The sequence below is a fragment of the Cucumis melo genome, chromosome 11 (genome assembly GCF_025177605.1).
Source record: "Cucumis melo cultivar AY chromosome 11, USDA_Cmelo_AY_1.0, whole genome shotgun sequence".
NCBI lineage: Eukaryota > Viridiplantae > Streptophyta > Magnoliopsida > Cucurbitales > Cucurbitaceae > Cucumis > Cucumis melo.
In genome coordinates this window covers 3837713-3854958 of record NC_066867.1, presented here as the reverse complement: position 1 = coordinate 3854958, position 17246 = coordinate 3837713, and the positions used below count along the sequence as shown (strand labels likewise).

Here is a 17246-nt window from a genome sequence, read left to right as displayed (position 1 = left end):
CACATCATAAGAAAACAACGTAACCATAACTAAGGCTAAAGGTAACTCTACTTGACTTTCGTTTTTGCATGGTACTTTTGGTTATGTTTATTTTGAAACCTATTAGACCCCTTTCAATGTTGCTAAACTGAAACTTTCGTAAACACCATTCGGTTACATAATTTTGATTACATTTGCATTAACATGAAAGGTATAATTATGAATATTATAAACCATTCATAAAATATTGTTATTGAATATTAAAATTTTTTATTTTTACATTATTGTCATGAAAAAACAATAGAGTTAAAAAATTGAATTAAAAATACAAAATATGAAAAAAAAATCAAGAATCCTAAATTCTGCACCCCAAACACAGATTACCAGAAATTTGATTCTAAACCTGCACGCCAAATGCCCCCTTGGCGTTTATCATAGATACAATCTAAAGTTTTGATACACTTTGTAAGTATTTTCAACAATTTTACCATTTACAATAATTTTCTATAAATTATTATTATTATTTTTTATTAAAAAAAAAACTCATAGTCATATACAAGATCTAGAATTAAACCACCTTTTCTTTTTAATTATATATATATATTGGTTGTGTTTGTGTTGTGTATGTAGTAGCAATAATAGTGGTTAAGTACACAACTACTTAAAGCATACTTTTAAGCAATTAAAGTGTAATAATAATAATAAATGTACACGTAGACTTCATGGCCCAAAAAAGCCCTCCATGTAACGTCCGTACATCCAATTAAAGAGAACTTAAACCGCCGTTAACTTCTAATCTCACTGTTCCTCCAAGATTCCCCAAATGCCCTAACGTCGTTAATTCAACCGTTTACAACCCCCCCCCCCCCCCCCCCCCCCTCCCCCCCTCCTCTTCAGTCCTTTCTGTATTGTGAAGAAAACCCAGCTTCAGCCTTTCCCCTTCATTTCTCCCTCTAAAACCCTCTCCCTCTCCCTCCCTCTCTCTTTTATCTCTCCTCTTTTGAGTTTTAGCTCTCTGAAAGGTACGCTTTAGATCATTTCGTTGTGTATTATTGATTGCTTTTGTTTCAGTTAATTGAGTTTCAGAATCTAATCATGCCTTTGTTTTTTTTTTTTTTTTTTTTTGGGGAGGGGGGATTTTTTTCCTCCCTTTTTGAGTGGCAGTTGATTGAATTTGTTTGCGTATTTTTTGCTAATTGTTCGGATCTTGCTGACTTGTTTAAGTGATTGAATCTTTGTTTGTTTGTTTGTTTTTGTTTTTGTTTTTTTTTTTTTTTTTTAATTTGAAGTTTCTAATTTTAGGGTTTTTGATTTAGACTTACTTACAGTTTCCACAAGTTTTGCAGATTGAACCGAATCTGTGTCCATTTATTCCGTGAAAAAAAAAAACAGAGTTTCTTGTGTGGTTTTGTTTGTCTTTGTTTTTAGTGACTGTGATTAATTTGTTCGGGGAAGGTAGAAAGTCGACAACTTTTAATGGAGGATGGTAAAGAACTATGAAAAGTTTAGGATTTTAATCTGGTTGCTTATGTTCTTACTTGTGTGGTGCTGGTGATCGTTGAGTGATTTGGAAATGAGAATTAAAATCCAATAATTCATTTTTCATCGGGTAACTTTTGTGTATATCTTCATTAATGGAGATGCTCTTGTCTGAACTCTGAATCATGTTAGTTTTTATTCTATTTTTAGCTGGAAAAGGATCGTATAGTGATATTGGATTATGGGGGCTTTTACCCAATGTTGTTACATTCATAAATTAAGTGCCTTTCTATGTTTTGTGGATTTCATTTTTTTGTATCGTCAAGTGTGTACTTCGTTATGTGGCCGTAGGATAACTCTCTTCTGTTTTTCGTTATTTTAGACAGAATACAGTTAGGCGTTTTCTTGAGAGGCATGGTGCTGGGGTTATTCTCAGAGTTCTAATTTTGACGGCTTCAGCAACTTTTCTGGCGAATTTATAAAAATCAAAATCTTGGTCTTTTGCCAGCATGGGATCTGCGTGTTGCGTTGCTGCTAGGGACAAGACTATAGTAAGTGGATCTGGAAGTGAAACGTTATGTAGGAATATTAGGTATTCGCCCAGTTGGAGCTTTCGATGGGATAATCGTGGACGGGTAGCTGGTGAAGAGACTTCGATAAATTGGTTTTCTGATAGTGTTGGCCGCAATGATAGAGTGGAACTGAAGTGTGAGTCAGCATATGCATCAGAGGATGGAAGTCCACTTGAACATCTACGTAGACGCGGATGGCAAAAGTCCCCACCGCCAGAAGGTACAACTAATCATTTGGGAACTCCTAGTTCAGGTAATCATTCAGATGGTAGAACATAAAGGATAAAACTTTTTAAGTTCTAATTTGAGAATATAACAAGCTTGATGTATCTGATGTATCTGATGAACTTTAATTTTAAATGCCCCCTTACATTCTCCACTTGATTTTGCATTCTTCATTTCTGTCTTAACAATTATGGATGCTCTGAAGTCTTTGTTAGTTTATTCTCAATCTCATCAGTGAAAGAACCAAGATTTGAGTTATTGTTTGAAATCAATAAAGCATGGGCATTAATGTAGATATGACATAAATAACTTGGACACACTGACACTTCAATAATAATAGAATGGATAATGGAGTACTTGAAAGATTATACTCGACTGTCACTCAACTGAGCAAGCAAAAGAGCATGGGAGAACAACTAAGACACTTATTGCCACCTGCCACCTAGGTCTCTAATTGTGGCAACGTGTGATTACGCTACTTGGTTTTGTTCTGTGGCTCACTCTGTCTGTCTCTTTCTTATTTTTGGGTGGATTTTTGTTCTTTCCTTCATGATCTCCTTAACTCAGTTACATGAAAGACGTATGTGATCAATGATTTTCAGCTTCGTAGTTGTTTTAGGATGCAGTTTTGATGAAAGCATTAACTACTAGCAACCAAATCATCAACTTCGAGGGAGAAGTTGGTATATGGTTATTTTTCTGTTTTGCATCTGGCGTCTAATGGAAAATTCCTGCTTGTTGTGAATACATGGTTACATTTATGTTTTCTAATTGAAAATATGTGGTAGGGGTGCCATTAATAATTCAAAGAACTGTTGAGATTGAGTGGTACCAACATAACCTACTTTAGTTCATTCTATGTGATGAAATCAGTTGTAGAGAAACTGATCGGTTGGTTGGTGACCCATTATGTCGGAGAGACCAACTGGAATCCCTCTCTAATGCATTGCTATTTTTTATCTCATCAATTTCACCCTTTTCACTTGCTTTCTCAACTAATTTTCTTCTCGTGGTTACTATGAGTGCCAGTGTGCCACCATACCTAATGTGTTATCACCTCTATCAGTGCCTCACTTTTGTTCTTTTTTTTTTTTTTTTCTTTTTTCTTTCTCTCTCAACCCCGTTCCCTTTCTATTTCTCTTGCCCTTCCTACCAGCATTGCTCCACCCTGCCTCACCTACCCCCATTATTCCCACTGTCACCTCCATTTGGTCTTTGGTTTTAACCCTAATCTAACTAACTCTAACTAAGTGTAACTCTTAATACGTGCAACTTGCAAGCATGTGAAAATTGAACAGAGGATTGAAAATAATGAAGTTACTTTATTGGAGGGGACAGTTGAGGTTGTATTTCTGGATAATAATTCACGGTATTAAATTATGGATGTCAATTATCAATTTTTATTGCATTAGTGGTATTGTTCTTGGTTTTCACTCTTTATGAGATTCTTATTTTGCCTACAAGATAACTGAAGAAAATGGGTTAATAACCATACTTTCTATAAAGCCTTGTGGATACAAGATGATGGTAACCTTTTTAAGTTCGTTCCCTTTTCCCAACTAAATGATTTAATTGCCAGTTTAAAAGATTGGTAGCCCTTTGTATTGTGTTTATGTCTCACCTCGTCTAATTGTTCATGGCAGGTCAATCAAATTCTAGGAATCTATCGACAGATGTGAGTTTAGAACAGGTAACATAAGGTCTTTTCCAGTTAAGTTTTTTGCTTATTTCCGGTTTTCTAAACCCAATAATCCCAGTCCTTTGAGATGCAATTCTCTGTTCCAAGCAGGTGAAGGAGGCTATAGAATCTCCCACAGCTTCATACAAGTCTCCTGCAAAATTGTCACTTTCTTTGCCTTCAACTTCATCTTTGTCAACATCTCCTTTGTCATCTCAGAGTTATCTGCCTCCAACCAATTCGTCCCTAACAAGATGTTCCCACCGATCTCCTGGACATCACCTGTTGCGTCAAGTGTCTGACAGCCGAATCCGAGGATTAAAATCACCAAGTAGCTATTTAGCTTCAGAAGATAGACCAAGGCTTCCCTCTTGGAGTAATGAATCAGTCCGGGACTCACATGGAGGGTCTTCAGATTGTTGGTCTGTGCATGCTTTCTCTGAACTCATGGCCACTTCTCATAGAGAAAGGTGGTCTTTTGATAGTGACTCGTTTGGCTTCAACGGTGAGAAAATAGCCAGATCTAGTAGTCAGATCTCAACTTCCTCGGTTGATTTGCAAACTTGCGGAGTTTGCTCAAAGCTGCTGACCGAGAAATCCTCGTGGAGTAGCCAAAGGATTATTGCGAACAATGAACTTTCTGTTGCTGCTGTCCTAACCTGTGGACATGTTTATCATGCTGATTGCTTGGAGAGTATGACACCCGAGATTCACAAGTACGATCCCGCTTGTCCTGTTTGTACCTTTGGGGAGAAGCATACTCAAAAGTTGTCTGAAAAGGCGCTCAAGGCGGAAATGGATTGGAAGAGTCTATACAAGAGATCCAAAAAGTGTATTGCAGATAGCGATTTTGATGGCGATTTTGCTGCAAACGACCGTTTCAAAAACAATGCACGTCTCGAAAGGGGATCGAAATTGTCGGCCAGTTCTAGCATGAGAAGCTCCTCAGGAAAGCCGTTCTTGAAACGCCACTTCTCCTTCGGCTCAAAGGGATCTTCTAGAGTGATGTCTGATAATCCCTCAACAAGAAGGAAAGGATTCTTCTGGGCAAAATCCAGCAGAGTATAATAGATTCTAATGGCCCCTCCACGTCATGTCGGGAAGTTGTGTTTCGTGAAACAAGGGAACCATCGACTTCTGTGCCTTGTCAATGGAAACATGGCCATAAGAAGTAAAGTTGTGTTCCCACGTCCATTGCAGCCATTGAAATATGCTGCTCACTCAAAACCCAGGTGCCTTCCACAAAATTGTTTGTAGTCTTGAAAAGTTTCATGAAACAAGGAATTGTCCGTCAACTTCATAACTCCAATTTAAAATGTCTGTATACATATCAAAGATATGATATATAAATGTTATTTGAGTTGAAATTCTTTGTTATGGGTTCTTGTTTGTACACACTCAGCATTTGTGTAAAAACAGATTCCAATTCTAATCTTTCTCTATCATCTGTGATGTGGGTAGCAGCATACTCCCATTTTTATTTCTCTTGTCACAAGCATGTTACAAAACACGTATGTTTACAATTCTCATGCTTTAAACTTTCATATTTTAATAAAAGCTTTTTAGAATTTCCTATCCTTGGTCAAAGTCTCGTATACGGTTGAAACTTGCCTGTCATCAATAATTGACTATATCCATTTGAAGTTTTCCTTTGTTATAGTTTCTTATTTTATATCTATCCTCTTAACTTAGACAAGGATAGCTCACAATCTACCATAATCTAACAAATTACAATAACTAATTCAATGCTACAAATGCCCTCTTACACATTAAGGTTTGTAGGAATCATTTTCGATGTAGATCATCATTTATGTTTAGTTTTTTTCTTAAAAATAATAATATGTGGGTGGAAGATGAGAATTTTTTATTTCGAACTTGATAATGTAGGTACTATTTTTTTGGGATTGCTATACTATTGGAAGTTGCTCTATGAGAAAAGTGGCTCAAAATGGAGAAAAATTTAATAATGCAGAAGTATATACTTCTTATGTTAAGCTTTTGAAGTGTCAATTATCTATTGTAATTAATTTAGCTATTACACCAAACGCCTACCTACTTATTGAACTTTCAATTTTGTGAAAAAATGTTTTTTTTTTTTTATTTAACTAGTTATTGTTTTAGTATATTTGAAGGAAAGTTTTTTTTTTATTTCAAATTTTGTGAGTTGGTGAGAAAATTGGTCTAAATTTTAGATCAATGAGAATTTTTTTTAAAATTTTTTTATAAGTTTAAGGATGTCTATGAAAATTTTCAATTATTGAGATATTTTTTAAACAAAATTTAAGAGTCTCACGTCAAACTAAAAATAAGGATATTGTTGAATATTTTTAAAGTTTAAAGACATTTTTTAAATTTTTGAAAAGTTAAAGATCATTTATTACCCAAACTACAAAACATATGTGCATTTTTTATAAGGGTTTTTAAAAATATAAACAAACGCAAAAGTATTTATACCGTATAGAATAATTTCGAAAAAAGAAAAAGTCCACTAGCCCACAACGTGAAATAACAAAAATACCTCTCGATCACACAAGCATGGAAAAACGATTAAAAATGATATTGTACCTAGTTTAAACGATCTTGTACTTAGTCTAAGCAATCTTTTACCTATCTAAACGATCTTGTACCAAATTTAAATGATCTATTAGTGATAGTGGTCTATCTTTGTTTATTTGAGATAGACAACTGATCGTCTAGATACGGGTACACGATTGTTTACGATCGTTTAGATTTTATATCAATATCGTTTAGATCTTATACCAAAAAGAAATAAAGAAGAAGAGAGATGGAAAAGAATGAATAAATTTTGGGTTTTTTTTTATATTTAGGTAAATTAACTTTTTTATAATTTAACCTTGCAAATATAACACAATCAAATTTGGACTTTTGAAAATCCATGGAAGCTATACTTGAGGCAGATGAACAAAAAAACAAAAACAAAACAAAAGGCCCATTACGGCCCATAAGCCCAACTTAGGAAGAGAAGAACAAAAATTATATAAAAAAAAAAAGAAGAAAGAAAATCTCCTCCACTCTCTCATCAAGTTCGCCATCGCCGATCAGCTTCTTCAATCTTCAAGGCAGCAACTCGCAACAAAGTGTAAATTCTTCACAAATTCTTTTCCCCTTAACCTTCAGTTTGCAAATCCCTTTCAAACTTGTCATTAATTTCATAATTGTTATGTTTCTAATTTCAAATTTCACTTCCAAACTTGTTTGAACCCATTTTTGGTTACTCCACCTCTAGTTTCATTTAAAGTACAGCTTTTTGGAATTCAGATTTATTCAATTCGGTTCAATAACCGAAACCCATATCTTCCCGATTCACTTCTCTAAGCTGATTGCTAATTTGTGAGCTATGATTTTGGTTTTGACTGCCATTCTTTTCTCCAGTTTCAAAGAGCATTGGAACCATGGGAGGAGGTGAACATGGACATGGGGAAGCTCATGGAGACTTTAGGGCTAAGGTTTGGAGCATGAGCGGAGGACCTTATTGCCGACCCAAGCATTGGAGACGCAATACCGCCATTGCCATGGCTGGCATCGTTCTCATCTGCATCCCTATCGCTATGAAATCAGCAGAGCTTGAGGTTTCTCTTTGCTCATTTTTGTCTATTTATTCCTTTTTTTCTTGCCTGTTCCAAGTATGGATTTTTATATTTTTTTTTCGTTTTGGGTGGGGTGAAGCATGGATTTATTTCATCCTATTCCCGCTCCCGCCCACAAATAGATAGACGAGATTGAGTGAAATTGAACTAGAATTTACATGGATTCAACCCTAACTAGAAAATGAAGGATCTAACTACAACTCTAGGGCATGTTTTGTTTAAGGTTTTTCTCTTATGCCAAGTTACTGATTTTGCTAGATAATTGTACATTACTTTTTCACAATAAACGGACTATCGAATCCTTCAGATTTTTGGCATACTTGCGGTCTGGTCAAAAACTTGGGGAAACATATCAACTATCCAATTCTAATTACGATACATATTGTATTAAAGATTTTCAAGAAATTAAGAGGGGGAAGTATAAAACTTTCACAATAAAGAAAGGACCACAAGAAATTGTAGACGGTCTCCAAAATATTGTCCATGCCTTCTCTATTCCCAATGGTTATTCTGTCATCAGTCTTTCCCACTACAACTCATGAAATAGCCATCATTGAAATAACTCTCTTGATTGCACCAATTTGTTCAAGGGGATGCATGCCTTGGAATCAAGTCTTCTACATGCTTTGTTGACCTTTTGCATTGAGCCCAATATTTGGATGTTCTATTTAGTTAAGGATATTGCCTCTAAATCTGATCATAAGTATCACTCATTTTCTTTTATGATAGTCTTTTGAGCTCCTACCACACTAACCATCCTACTTTGCAATTTTTTTTTGAGGAGATAAAATCTAACTAAAAATAGAAAATGCATGAAAAAAACAAAAGGAAGTAGCATATGAATTAGCTTGAGTTCTCCATACTTTCTTGAACACATGCAAATCAGCTTGCAAAGAAGTCTTTTTTAGTCGTTTATGCTCTTAGCTTTAGTGTGCTACCCCTCTCCTCAAACAATGATCTCAGAAATTCTAACTCTGCGGGAAGACCAAGTTTAAGACCTCTCTATCATCTAGGAAGCATAGAGACAAATTTTTGGGAAGTGTTTAACTTGCTTAAAAGAGGAGTCAAGTCCATAAGAGCCTCAATAATTGGAGAAATAACTCTATATTGATTTAACAATGAGGAGATGAAGCACTTATTTAGAATACTTGAAGGTCTTTTCCCATCACACTCACCACTTTTGTGAAAAAACCCTAACACTCATTTGGTGGGAAGGGATCTTTGACCTTGCCATTGGAGTTGTGAGAGTGAGAGCAAGATCGTCCCAATCGTTGAATGGGAGAAAAAAAAAACTTGTTTTCTTTTGAACTGATAGCCCCACTGGCACATAGAGAAGAATTTTGTGTTGTGGAAGCACCACCACCATTTACATCTGCTATTTGTACGTATATTTTGGATTTCTTTTGTTTGTTAATTGTTCTTTTTTCATATCTTGGTAGTCACTTTTAATTTGTAAATAATAAATCAATTTAAATTTAGATAGATTTTTCTACTCATCAGAGCAATATGACTAATATATAAGTAAAATGAAAAAATTTAGAAGATAGGAAGTTAGATATTGCATGATATGTTAAACTATGCAAAGAAACTAATGCATCTATGTCCTACATTTTTGGAAATTGATCTGTCGTTGTGTCTGTCATGTTGCGTGTTTGTGTCCATGCTTCTTATATTAAACTATGTACAATATTTGGTTGGCAAATACATTTGCTATTACTATTAGAAAATTAATACATGTAAAGAGGCGGGAGGGGGAATTGAAAAGAAAAGGCTAATTTTGAGAAAGTTTAATTTTCTTCTTCAAGTTTTTACAAGCGATACAGAGGTAAGCAATTACAATAAACCTTTCTTGCTTCATGTTTCCTCGCCTTTACCTTTTGTTTTCCTTGGAGGGGTGTTTGATGGCATTGGCCAAATCTTTGGTGGAGGTTTGCTTCATTGGATTTTTTTGGTTTTTTGTTGACCTGTGTCTCCTAGGGAGGTTGTGGACACTGCTTCTTTATTTGTACTGCCAGATTTGGTTGGTTTGAATCCAGATGGAAGAGAACTTTGAGTCTAGTCCCCATGTTCTTCAAAGAGGATTTTCTTGTAAATCCTTCTTTTGTCTTTTGTGGAGCTCTTGTTTTTTGTTTACCTTCTATTGCCCTTGGAGAGGTGTTTGATGGCCTTGGCCATATCTTTCTCAAGGGGTATGTTTCGCTTAATTCTTTGGGTTTTTGTTGACCTTTGTCATATAGGGTGGTTCTGCGCATTGCTTCTCATCAAATCTAATTTTGATCTTCAAAAGAGTGGAAAGAAGATGGGTTTCTTGTGGAATCTTCATTGTGAGAAGGCGAGGAGATGTATTTCAGGATCTCTTTCCATCGTAAATTATCCAATCATTATAAATAGTTGGCCTTGTTAGAAAATTATATCCAAGGCCCTAGGGCTTTTAGACAAGTTGATCCACTTGAACAAAGATAAATCCTTCAAATCTTCTTCCATACATTATTTAGAGGATTTATTGACAATATAACTTACACAAAGGACAGGAAAAGGAAAACTAAACTTTACCCTTTTTCCTTGTGGTAGAAGGACAATCCTATCTTGCCAATTTTGGAGAAAATAAGCAAGGCATGTGGGTATTGAAGGTGTCAAATTTTACTCAAATAAAGGATACATGTACTAAATTTTTATGGATGCCAGAGTTGTATGAGACTAATTGAGAAGGAAAAAATATGAAGCACTAGTCAACGGATGAAGGAAATTGGCATCAAAGAATTTCTCCTTTTCTGTATTGGGTCGACTTGCTGTGGACTATTGCACACTTCCCATTTGTAGATAATAGTTATATATTTGCACGAGCATATTTTCAACTAGTAAAATTCACCTGCTTCTTTGGTTGGTAATGACAGCAGTTGTGGGGAAGTCTAAGTACCATTTTACCTATTTGCACACCTTCGATTAGTAATATTACCAACAACAGAAGGTCTTTCTCTTCATCGCTCCTCACCTTCCTCCTTACTCTAAGGGCTCATAGCAATGGCTCGCCTCTTCCATCTTGAGACTAATTCCCCTTTGGTGAAGAGTTACTGTGAGCAAATATGGGCCTTTCCCTTTCAAATGGAGTGGAGGTGAGAGGGGCAAAAGGCACTTGTATAATCCCTTAGAAAGGTGTAATTGAGAGGATCATATTCATTTCATAGATTACCCAGTGTTCGATGAGTATGGGAAGGATACTCTTTTCTTGGAGGATAGGTTGTTGGGGGAGGCGCTCTCTTCTCTCTTTTGTATCATTTGTCATAAGTTAGGAATCATGAGAAATATATTAAAAAGGGAAGGCTCAAAAGAACTACAAAAGAAGGGTCTTACGTCGATAGAATTTGAAATTTCACAATATTGTGCAAATACTTTCAGCAGTTTTGCTATTTACAATAATTTTCCTCTGATAAATGTGTTTTTATTGTATTGTGTCCTAGACTTTTAGAAAAGAACGTATCCCCATGCTTCTGTTCTGTTGTATCAGTATTGGTATTTTTAGATAATGAGCAAGATATCTTTGTCATCTGTTCTCCAATGCAGCAACGGCCACACCATCCCATTCGACCAATTCCATCGCAGCTCTGGTGCAAGAATTTTGGAAACAAGGAGTACTAATTCTCTCATATGAAGATTGAATGCATAGAATATGATGAGCCAGAAACTGAGTTCTTGATTTTGCAAGTCAACTTCTGGATCTGGTAATTGCAAGACTAATTTTTCCAGTTCTTGGTGTTATCTTTTCCAATCTACATCGATCTTGTGATGACAATAATAAGCCGCTGTTTGTTTTAATCACCCATATTAAAGTGTTTCCATAACGACCAGAAAGAAGAAATTCTGTCTAGTTTGAATTGTTCAAATTCAATTACTTTCTTAGTGTTTTAATATATGTTTCTAAACACTTAAGAATTGAAAAAAGATGATTGTTATTGGTAGTAAAATGGCTTTGTTAAGAAATTTATAGGTCTATTGCTGATAGTTTATAAATAATAGAAGCAGACTTATTTTACTGGTCTTCCATGGATAAGAATAATTTTATTTTGCTGTAGTGAAATTGAGTTTAGGGTGATATTTATTATTAGTATTTATTTGTTTTTGTTAAACTTAGGGTGTGTTTGGGGGAAGGAAAGGAATAAGGAAAATGAGGGATTATGAAAATGAAAGGATTATAATAATTCTTGTTTGGGGAAGGAATAAGTGAAATGATTATTTATAATCCTTGTTTGGAAGAAAGAATAAGTGGGGAAGAATATGACAATTTTCTTTTATTTCTTTTTTTAATTAGTACAAATATAATTTTTTAAAGATTCATATTGTAAATCATGTACACAAATATTCGTATTTTATTTACCAAAATTTGAAATTTTTATCAGAAAACATGTTCCATTAGTTTTCGTAAATACGATGTCAATTTTGAACATTTTGTAGGTAAGTTTTCTGTGCCAAAAAAATTAATTGATTTGTTATATGTGAAAGAAAGTACATGTATTTTCTTTAAATTGATGTTGTAATTGCAATATCGAAAAATTGCATGTCGTTAACAATCGATTTAAAAAATGTTATTATTATTTTTTTAATTCGTACAAATGTATTTTTTAAAATTTGTATTATAAATCCAATATACAAATATTTATATTTTATTTACCGAAATTTGGAATTTTTATTGGAAAACATGTTTCATTAGCTTTTGTAAATATGATGTTAATTTTGAACGTTTCGTCCGCAAGCTTTTCGTGTCAAAAAATTAATTGATTTAAAAAAATGACGACCAACGTAATAGCATTGGAACAAAATGAAATATGGAAAACAAATGTTTTTTTTTCGAGTGCAGTTAAACGATGAACATCAGTTATATCATACAACTCTATTTTGAAATATAATATTAAAATAAATAATAATAATAAATTTCTTAATTTAAAATAATAAAAATAATAACTTCACACCTTTTAAGAAAGAAAGAGAAGAAATAAGAAGGAATAAAAAGGAATTGAGACGAAGAAAGAGAAGGATTAAGAAGGAATAAGGGGATTAAATATATTTTTTTTCCTCCTCTTATTCTTTGTCCTAAACATGAAGAGGATTATATAGTCCTTTCATTTCCTTTTCCTTTCCTTGAGATGTTTGATATTGAGCAAGTGTTCTATGAGCCATAGATCTTGTTTTGGGATGGGACGACGAGCAAGCAAGCAATAAACAATGGTAAAAACCAAAATCAAAATAAAAAATTGAAATCAAGAAGCTTGGTTGTGATCAGTTTGAAGCTGTTTGGAAACCTAAATGCTTAGGTCAAACTGAACTATGAACACTGCTAACTTCAATAGACATAAATTTGAAAAGGATTCAAAACTAAAACAATATGTATAGTAGAATCCTAGATAGCAACGATCCTTTATAATTTAGTCACCAAATAGATTATCAACGATGGAAGGCATGTTTGGTAATTCGTTTGGTTTATATTTCTTTTTAAGATTAATTTTTAAAATAAAGATGTGTTCACATAACTAAATTACTTTTTAGTTCTTTTTATCTTATTTTCTAATATTTATGTGTATATAGTATTTTGATTTTCAATATGTATATTTAAATATTTATTAAAATTTAAAATTATAAATATTTACGTTTAAAATTAAATTAATTTTCATAAATATAACAAAATGTTAAAATATATGCGGTCTTTATAATAAAATTAAAAAATTCACAGAACTAATAAAATATTTTCATAAATTTCAGATTTATCTTTGAAGTAACGATTTTTCACTTTTTTTTCTTTTTACAATTTATTTATCTTCTTTTTATATTGTTACTTATTTTTCATATTTTCGGTTGTTCTTGTTTGTGATTTCTTTATTTCTTCTTCTAGATCTTTTTCCTTCTTCGTCATTTCTCATGTATTTCTTCTTTCAAATTTAAATGATTTTGGTTCAAGATTGTGTATTAAATACAAAAGATTTTCATACACGATCTTGAAACAAAAATCGTTTAGATATTGATACACGATCGTGCATTAATATCTAAAATCCAAGATTTTTTAGATATTGGTACATTGGTTCACGATCTGTACAAATGTCTGAACGACCATATACCAAATGTTTCACATGTGCGTGTGATCGATTAAATCGTAAGGTGTTTGGTATTTCACGAATATGATTTTTTTTTCAAAATTATTCTATACGGTGTAAATATTTTTATGTTTTGTTCTATTTTTAAAATTTTTTTTTTTAATATTATTCTAAAGTTATTATATTGAATGATAGAATCTTTTTATGTTTAAATTTTGTTTACAAAGACATTAATTTAGGGACATTAGCTAGGTAATAATATAATTAAATTGGATTTCAGTCAACATGAGATAAAAGAATTTCACTATAGTTTATTAAATTTGTGTCGAAATTTATGCGTGAAAAGTATAAGAAACAGCGAAAAACATAAGAAACAATCACAACTTTAACAAATGAATTTATATTATTTTTAAGAAAATAATTAAAAACGAAAACGTTATCAAATTGGAATTTAAAGACTGTGGGCGTCGTTTCAGTTGAACTCTGTCTGAGATCAGTTATCCACGCGTGTCCCAAAATTCCAAACGTGGCAGCTGCATTCTCACACGGTGTCTGTCCTGTATACACGTGTGAAATTCTATCCTTTCACATGCAAAGTGCAAACTTAAGAGACCCCCTCATTGTATATTTTAAATTAAAATATATTTACGTTCCTCCAGCAGTCAATTTGCTTCCGTTTTGTTTCAAACTATCATTTCATTCTTTCATCCGTCTCTACAAAGCATATAATCTACAATGGCGAATGTGCGTGACGAGCATGGAAACCCGGTTCAACTGACCGACGAACGCGGGAACCCGGTTCAACTGACCGACGAATTCGGCAACCCCATGCACCTCACCGGTGTTGTTGGCACCACGCCTTCTAAGCTCGATCCCACCGCTCCACCTTCCAACCTCGGTCCCACCACCATCGGAGAAAACGTTGCTCAAACGCAGCCCCCTCGAGAAGCCCATGACACCTCACCGCGTCGTTCCAGCAGCTCCAGCTCTAGCTCCGTGAGTAATTTGTGTCAAAAAAGATTTACGAGTCTTATAAAGTCGACGTCTTTGGTGCAGACATCTGCTCCATTATGTTGATTGGCTTAATTATTTTGATTAAAGTAAAATATGTGCTATGACAGATCTTCTCATGGTATTCATAAATATCATGAGATTTGTAAATATTTTAGTTTGTTGTATTTTAAAATATAGCCCTAATATTACAAAATAATAATTGTGATAACGTTTTCAACAAAAAAAAAAAAAAAACAAAGTTCACACATTAATTAGTAATTTTTTATATATTCAGCTTAATATATTAGTGAATTCAATTTTATTTGAATATGCTTTCTATTGAAAATATAGTTTTTATTTAAAAATTATTGTAAATAGCGAAAGTATTGAAAATATCTATTAGCAATATCTATTAAAAAGTATTTTGTAAAATTATTGCAAGTAGCGAAGGAGCTGAAAATATCTAAAAATATCTATTGGACACACTAAAATTTTGTGAAGATTTGTTGATTCATTTTGAAAGGTTTTGTCAGCTTAATTTCTGAAACTAAATATATCACAGAATAATTATCAATTGGGATTTTAATAATCATTTTGTACAGTCGGAGGATGACGGACAAGGCGGGAGGAGAAGGAAGAAGAAAGGGTTGACACAGAAGATAAAAGAGAAGTTAACCGGAAGTGGGAAACACAAGGAGGGGGGTACTCACGACAGCACCGCCACCACCACCACTGTGACGTCGGTCGAACATCAAGAAACTGGGAAGAAGGGGGTTATGGAAAAGATCAAAGAGAAATTGCCTGGCCACCATCATTGATCACAAATAATTCTCTGCTACTTCTCCAGTTATCATGGAAACTTATTTAGTATATATGTTTGTGTTTTGTGTAATCTGTGTTTGTGTGTTTTTTTGGATTTTGGCTGTGTGCTGTCCTTTTTCAGATTTTTTACTTTTGGATATTTTGATTTCCAATTTGTGTATCTTTGCAAGTTTGGTTCTTTGTAATGTTTTAGGGGTTTTAATAATTGTAGTGTAATTTCTCGTGTACGTATATTTTTGTTGTAACTAGAAACTAATAAGTTATGAGTTAATTTATAAATAAGTTATGAGTTAGTTTATGTGCGAGTTATGAGTTAGTTATGAGTTGAGTTCTAAAGTAGTATCTTGTAGGTTTAGAGCAGTTTCTTGAACGAGAAGGCTTCGAAAGTTCTCTCAACGAGAACGTTGAGAAGGCTTCGAAAGTTCTCTCAACGAAAAGCTTTATAAAATACAAGAAAGAAAATCAAAATACAAGAAAAAAGATTAAAAGATTCTTATCATCATTCATGAACATTTCGATTTATAAGAAGAATATATGTATAAAGGAGTACATCAAGTCAATGGTTCGTCCTCATCGTTCTAGCGAACCGTTCTAGCTAGCTATTGAAGAATATTACGAATTATGAAGGAGGAGATTCAATTTCATCGTTTTAGTCATTGAAGAATAAAAGAATTTAAGTACTTAATTTATAGGTATTTTATAAGTTTATGAAGAGAAGCTTCTTATGGTTTATGAAGAGAAGCTTTTTATGAAGAATAACTTTTTTAAGAACAACTTAGTCAAAGTTGAAATTAAAAGACAAGAAAGATAATCTATAAATAGAACTATTGAGGTCGAAGACATGGTGGCAAGCGTGGTCGGGGTGATTTTAGAGATTGAGGTCGAGGAAACTACGATCAAAGAAAATTTGATGAGAGTAATTCAAACTCAAATTCATTAAGAGAGAGGTTGTGGAAGACAATGTTATTCAAGGTCAAAGGGAAAGAGAGGTTGCGGAAGACAATGTTATTCAAGGTCAAAGGGAGGAAGATCAAATAATGACAGGAGGCATGACAAAAGACAAAATAATTGTCATAAATTTAGGCATAATTCTTGAGAATGCAGAAATAGAGTTGAAGAAAATGCAAATTATGTTGAGAAAGATGAAGAAAGCGGTAATTCATCATTGCTTCTAGGATGCGTGCGGAAACATGTAAAAACAGTGCATGGTATCCCGATAGTGGTACAAGTAATCACACGTGTGGAAGTAAATCAATGTTTGTGGAGCTTGATGAATCTGTTGGTGGCGATATCGTGTTTGGTAATGCCACAAAAATTCCAATTAAAGGAAAATGTAAAATTTTGATCAATTTGAAGAATGGAAAACATGAGTTTATCTCTAATGTTTATTATGTGCCTAATACGAAGAACAACATTTTGAGTTTGGACAACTCTTAGAGAAAGGTTATAATATTTTAATGAAAGATTATAGTCTTTTGATAAGAGATAATCATGACAAAATGATTGTTAAAGTGCAAATGAAGAAAAATAGAATGTTTCTATTAAACATTCAAACTAATGTTGCTAAATGTATAAAGTCGTGTTTGAGAGATCCAAATTGGATATGGCACTTGAGATTTGGGCATTTGAACGTTAATGCCTTGAGACTATTAGCCATGAAGAACATGGTGAAAGGGTTGTCATATGTCAAATATCCAGATCAATTTATTGAAAGTTGTGTTTATGGCAAACAATCAAGGAAGAGTTTTCCACAAGAATCGTCTTTGAGAGCAAGGAGACCACTGGAGTTAGTTCACTAATCTTTGTGGAT

General features: G+C 33.6%; 3 protein-coding genes across 5 annotated transcripts; all 3 read left to right on the top strand.

Moving 5' to 3' along the window:
• The first annotated feature begins 862 nt into the window (after window positions 1-862).
• On the top strand, window positions 863-5378 carry LOC103499702 (uncharacterized). 3 transcript variants are annotated; one of them, XM_008462756.3, is made up of 4 exons: window positions 863-1001; window positions 1841-2283; window positions 3899-3945; window positions 4045-5378. In XM_008462756.3, the coding sequence occupies exons 2-4, from the start codon at window positions 1968-1970 to the stop codon at window positions 4999-5001; spliced, it is 1320 nt and encodes a 439-aa protein (XP_008460978.2). In that variant the 5' UTR covers window positions 863-1001; window positions 1841-1967; the 3' UTR covers window positions 5002-5378. The 3 variants fall into 3 exon arrangements, with proteins under 3 accessions (XP_008460978.2, XP_050935629.1, XP_008460980.2); XM_051079672.1 differs by having other exon boundaries at window positions 898-1001; window positions 1845-2283; XM_008462758.3 differs by having other exon boundaries at window positions 961-1001; window positions 1841-2250.
• Window positions 5379-6942: 1564 nt separating this feature from the next.
• Window positions 6943-11519, top strand: LOC103499701 (uncharacterized). The gene is made up of 3 exons (XM_008462754.3): window positions 6943-7033; window positions 7327-7523; window positions 11103-11519. Exons 2-3 carry the CDS (start codon window positions 7347-7349, stop codon window positions 11175-11177), a joined length of 252 nt encoding a protein of 83 aa, XP_008460976.1. The 5' UTR covers window positions 6943-7033; window positions 7327-7346; the 3' UTR covers window positions 11178-11519.
• Window positions 11520-14010: 2491 nt separating this feature from the next.
• LOC103499700 (late embryogenesis abundant protein-like) lies at window positions 14011-15734 on the top strand. Its single transcript, XM_008462753.3, has 2 exons — window positions 14011-14617; window positions 15217-15734. The coding sequence occupies exons 1-2, from the start codon at window positions 14357-14359 to the stop codon at window positions 15430-15432; spliced, it is 477 nt and encodes a 158-aa protein (XP_008460975.1). The 5' UTR covers window positions 14011-14356; the 3' UTR covers window positions 15433-15734.
• The last annotated feature ends 1512 nt before the right edge of the window (window positions 15735-17246 follow it).